General features: G+C 47.5%; 1 protein-coding gene across 1 annotated transcript; it reads left to right on the top strand.

Annotated features, from left to right (window-relative positions):
• The first annotated feature begins 497 nt into the window (after nt 1-497).
• Nucleotides 498-4,150, top strand: LOC134359406 (serine/threonine-protein kinase pim-3-like). Its single transcript, XM_063072589.1, has 6 exons — nt 498-1,097; nt 1,403-1,509; nt 1,630-1,680; nt 2,132-2,495; nt 3,505-3,681; nt 3,858-4,150. Exons 1-6 carry the CDS (start codon nt 1,010-1,012, stop codon nt 4,040-4,042), a joined length of 972 nt encoding a protein of 323 aa, XP_062928659.1. The 5' UTR covers nt 498-1,009; the 3' UTR covers nt 4,043-4,150.
• Nucleotides 4,151-4,377: the final 227 nt, after the last annotated feature.

The raw sequence follows: 4,377 nt of genomic DNA, 5'->3' as shown, positions 1-4,377 counted from the left end.
CAACACGGGTTTGCAATTTGCGCGTTCCTCCAGCAATTTGTGTATATGTTGCAGTTTGCGAGTGTGTGCTTAGTGAACACATCATAAAACGCATTATTCTCCCTACTCGCAGGAAATAATATTCTGGATAATATTTACATAATACAAATCAAGGATTAGAAAAGCACCCACGCAACAACACAAATTAAATAAATAAAACAAGCCCCCTGGATTTCCCGCCAACAGCCGGATCTTTCTGGGTTCTGCTGCTTAGATGATTGACATCTACATCGTGCAGTTTCCATTGGTCGCATTCAAAGCCACCTTTTGGCTATTGGTTGGCTCCGCCAACAATGCAAGAAAGCTGGCCCGATCATTGGACGGAATCCCCACACTATGCAAATAAGCCGGCTTTTCATTTAAGCTTCTCCGCTGCGAGCAGCCGCGGCACGCTCCGTTCAGACACTGTAACCGTGCCTCGTCTCGTACTACGGAGAAATAGTGCGGTGTTGCTGGCTGGGGATCCGCCCAGCGACCCCGCCTCGAGTGCAACGAAGTAACAAGGGGCCGGGGTCTGTGTGTGCGCGCTTATGATTGTGATGTTTGGTTGTGCATTGCACAGTTTGCATCCTATACGTTTCCCAGAGTTGGTGATTATACAACTGAGGGTTTGTAATTAAGCGGATTGATTTCTCAGTGCCCAGCGATCCGCCCCTGCCGCTCTTCTCTATAGGAGTTGAGAAGTTGGTTTGTCCTCATTTAGATCAGCAACGCTGCGAGATACGCTTGCAGGGTTTTTGAGCTGCTGACACTTAGTCATTGCAACCAGGGGAGCGGCACTGTGTGCGGGAAGAATTGGAGAATATCAAAACACACCACGCATTTACTCCGGGATTTACTCGCCTGAAACGCAACGAGAAGCTTCGGAGGGAATTATTGAGCGTCTTCGATAGCGCAAATCTTTTTTTTTTGCGTTGCATCTTAATTTCTCTCGATCGGGGTTTAAACAGCAGCATTTCAGCACTTTGCGATGCTACTCTCCAAGAAGATCGGTTCATTTGCTCACATTTGCAGCCCGACCAGTATGGATTTGCCAGTAAAAATCCAGTTGCAGCAAGGTACAAGCTCTGTCCCCGGAATAGTCTTTTTTTTTAAAAAAAAGCAAGAATGTATACGGAGTGCGGATATTTTTAGCGCAATTGTTCTGGGAATGGTGTATTAGTCGTAGTGGCTCAATGTTTTGATGCGTTATGTAGTGTTTGGGGACTCACTGCGGTTTGTTATGCGTTGTGTCTAAATTGCACGAGTTAACACCTCACTGTTTGAGGTGAGGGGATTTAAAATAAACTTTTATGCGTCTTAAATAAAAATTGAAATTGCTTTTTTACAAGTAATAAAATGTATCGCTTTCCCCACTGTACAGTGAAGGAGCGGGAGCCTTTTGAGAAAGTCTATCAGATTGGGGCAGTCTTGGGCAGCGGTGGTTTCGGCACTGTCTACAGTGGTGTACGGCTGAGTGATGGGCTCCCGGTGAGTGCTTTCTCTACTCTGCCGCCAGACACGCTAAATTAAAACGCATTACCATTTTCCCTCCCGGCCCCTTCTTCATAAATAACTCATTTCGTTTTGCGCTTTTTTTCCCCCCCGTAGGTCGCTGTCAAACATGTGGCAAGAGAACGAGTGACCGAATGGGGCTCTCTGGTAAGTTGTAACGTTTTTTCCTCCTTTACCTTTTGGGTAATTAGTTATGATAACGGAGAGCGGTTCCTAAGGTACTTCGGGGATTTTTTTTCCCCATACGACACTTAGTTTAGTTCGCCTGCGTCCTATTCTGCAGACGTTGATGCTGGCATTTGAGTCAGTTAAAAGCGGCACATTGTAAATGTGACTTCGACAGCCCTAGTGGGAAAGGAAAATGGGAAATGCCATTAATTTTGATTTCGAAGGATATAGTTGTTGGCAGTTTCTGTAGATCAGAGGTAAACGTTGGAAATAGTTTTAAGGGGTGTTTTTGTTTTTTTTTGGGAACATTGACGCCTTTTCCTTGGACAAGGACACCTTTCGGTTTTAATGTGGCGGGCCAGTTTTTTTTCCTGTCTGCAGTTATACGAGCTCCAGTATTTACCTGCCCCTCTTCCTTTCGTGATTTTAGAATGGCAGCCTTGTGCCTCTGGAGATCGTGCTACTTAAGAAGGTGGCCGGAGGCTTTCGAGGGGTCATTAAAATGCTGGATTGGTACGAGCGAGGCGACAGCTTCTTGTTGATCATGGAGCGGCCGGAGTTGGTCAAGGACCTGTTTGATTTTATCACCGAGAAGGGTGCTCTGGAGGAAGAGCTGGCTCGCGTCTTCTTCAGACAGGTCCTGGAGGCAGTCCGGCACTGCTACAACTGCGGGGTGGTTCACCGGGACATCAAGGACGAAAATCTGCTGGTCGACTTGCGCTCCGGCGAGCTCAAGCTCATCGACTTCGGGTCGGGGGCGCTGCTCAAGGACACGGTCTACACGGATTTTGACGGTAATGCACCGTTTTGGGGCTTGGCAGTGTGTCTGACAGTGTACATATCGGATTTTCCGGAGATTTAGCGATGTGATTCAGCTTACGCTGATTTTTGTTAATGATCTGAATACCCTTCACTTTAGGGAGTGGAAGGGAAACTCTTCTCCATCCAGCTGGGTGAAGATGCAGACCCTGTCCAGCAGCCGATCTGCTCGGTTATATTTTGGTATATCAATCCTTTATTTTGAAGGGGCGCGGGGTGGGATCCTGATTAGAAAGTCCCTGAAGCGTATTCTTTTGACTTGAGCTACGCGATGCTTCCTCCTACCTTGTTGTGAAACTCGAGCCTCCTCAGGTTAACCCTTACAAGTCCACGCACTAGTTTGTGGTTCCAAGCTCCACCCTCCCCAGCCGGCGACACAATTCAGCGCTCAGCCCCGCGGCTTCGCAACCCAACAGCAGCCCGTGGCCACGCGTGCCCCCCCCCCCACTTTTGCTCTTTATTTTTTATCCATTTTCGACTTTATGTTGCCTCAATTTCTCGCCTCGTCGCTGCCTGCCAGTGGTGTGTGCATTCTCCCCGTGACCGGGTGGGTTTCCTCCGGGCGCACCGGTGTCCTCCCACAGGTTAATTCGGATTGTAAATTGTCCCGCGATTAGGTTCGGATTAAACGGGTGGGTTGCTGACGGTGTGGCTGGAAGAGCCGGAATGGTCTGTGACACGCTGTTTCTCAGCAAATAAACAAATTTCTCTTTTTGACTGGCTGTGGTTGGCCCTGTTTTTCCTGCTTCGTGGAATCCCACCATCTCAGGCTTTTCTTACGTTTGTAAACAAAGGAGTCAGCTGACTGGCTCACTGCGGGAGCTGATCCGCAGACTAACCAGTTTGCTTGCAGATTTCAGTAAGGATCCGGAATTCTATGAAGCAGGAGGTGGTCTCGGCCCATACTAGACTCCGCCACTCAGATACTGAAATGTAATTAGCTTTCGGAATCCCTCTGGGTTGAACGATTTATTTTCTTCACAGGCACAAGAGTCTACAGCCCTCCAGAGTGGATCCGTTACCATAGGTACCATGGAAGATCTGCGACTGTGTGGTCTTTGGGCGTGTTACTGTATGACATGGTGTGTGGGGATATCCCATTTGAACAAGATGAAGAAATCTTGCGTGGTCAAGTGTATTTCAGGAGAAGAATTTCTTCTGGTGAGTGGATTTCAAATAGTACTTCAGTGTATCTACTAGTTCAGCAATGTTATGTTCTGGGACGAGTATGCCTGCAGGAAAATTAATCTCCGGGTTGTATATAGTGACATATGTTTGATAGATTTGCATTGATTTTTGAGTTGAATATGATTTTTACACTTTTTTTCTCCCTCAAGAATGTCAGGATTTGATCAAGTGGTGCCTTGCACTGCGCCCTTCTGAGAGACCCATGCTGGAGCAGATTTTCGACCACGCTTGGATGCGGAAGGCTGAAGTAGTAAAAGCTGAAGACTGTGACATCAGACTGCGGAGCCTAGACCATGAGGCCTCCAGCACCAGCTCAAGCAAAGAAAGCCTCTGAAATCGTCGTTGCCTCGCAGGAGGGGAGTTTGACACTAAAGGACCCTGTGGTGGTGCCACCAGCTTGTTGTGGGAAGGGGAATAGTAGTTTATTTCAGATCCAGTTCTCTGGGTGGGGAGGGAGGGGAAAACATGAGGGTGGGTGGGGGAATGGGGGGAGAAATCTGATTGCTGGTTACTGCTCTGAATTGATTTTGTTTTCTTTTGGGAACATTGGAGTTTGAGATAAATAGGCCAGTACTTACTGACCTTTTATTTTTTAGCAAAAAGTGACCTCCAAACAATGCAAACTCTGCTCTCGGAGTCTGGACTAAATGTTCTTTGCTTTCTGAGTGC

Source organism: Mobula hypostoma, chromosome 20 (assembly GCF_963921235.1).
Source record: "Mobula hypostoma chromosome 20, sMobHyp1.1, whole genome shotgun sequence".
NCBI classification, from domain to species: domain Eukaryota; kingdom Metazoa; phylum Chordata; class Chondrichthyes; order Myliobatiformes; family Myliobatidae; genus Mobula; species Mobula hypostoma.
Note: the sequence above shows the minus strand (reverse complement) of the source record. Positions and strands in the feature narration are given on the sequence as shown.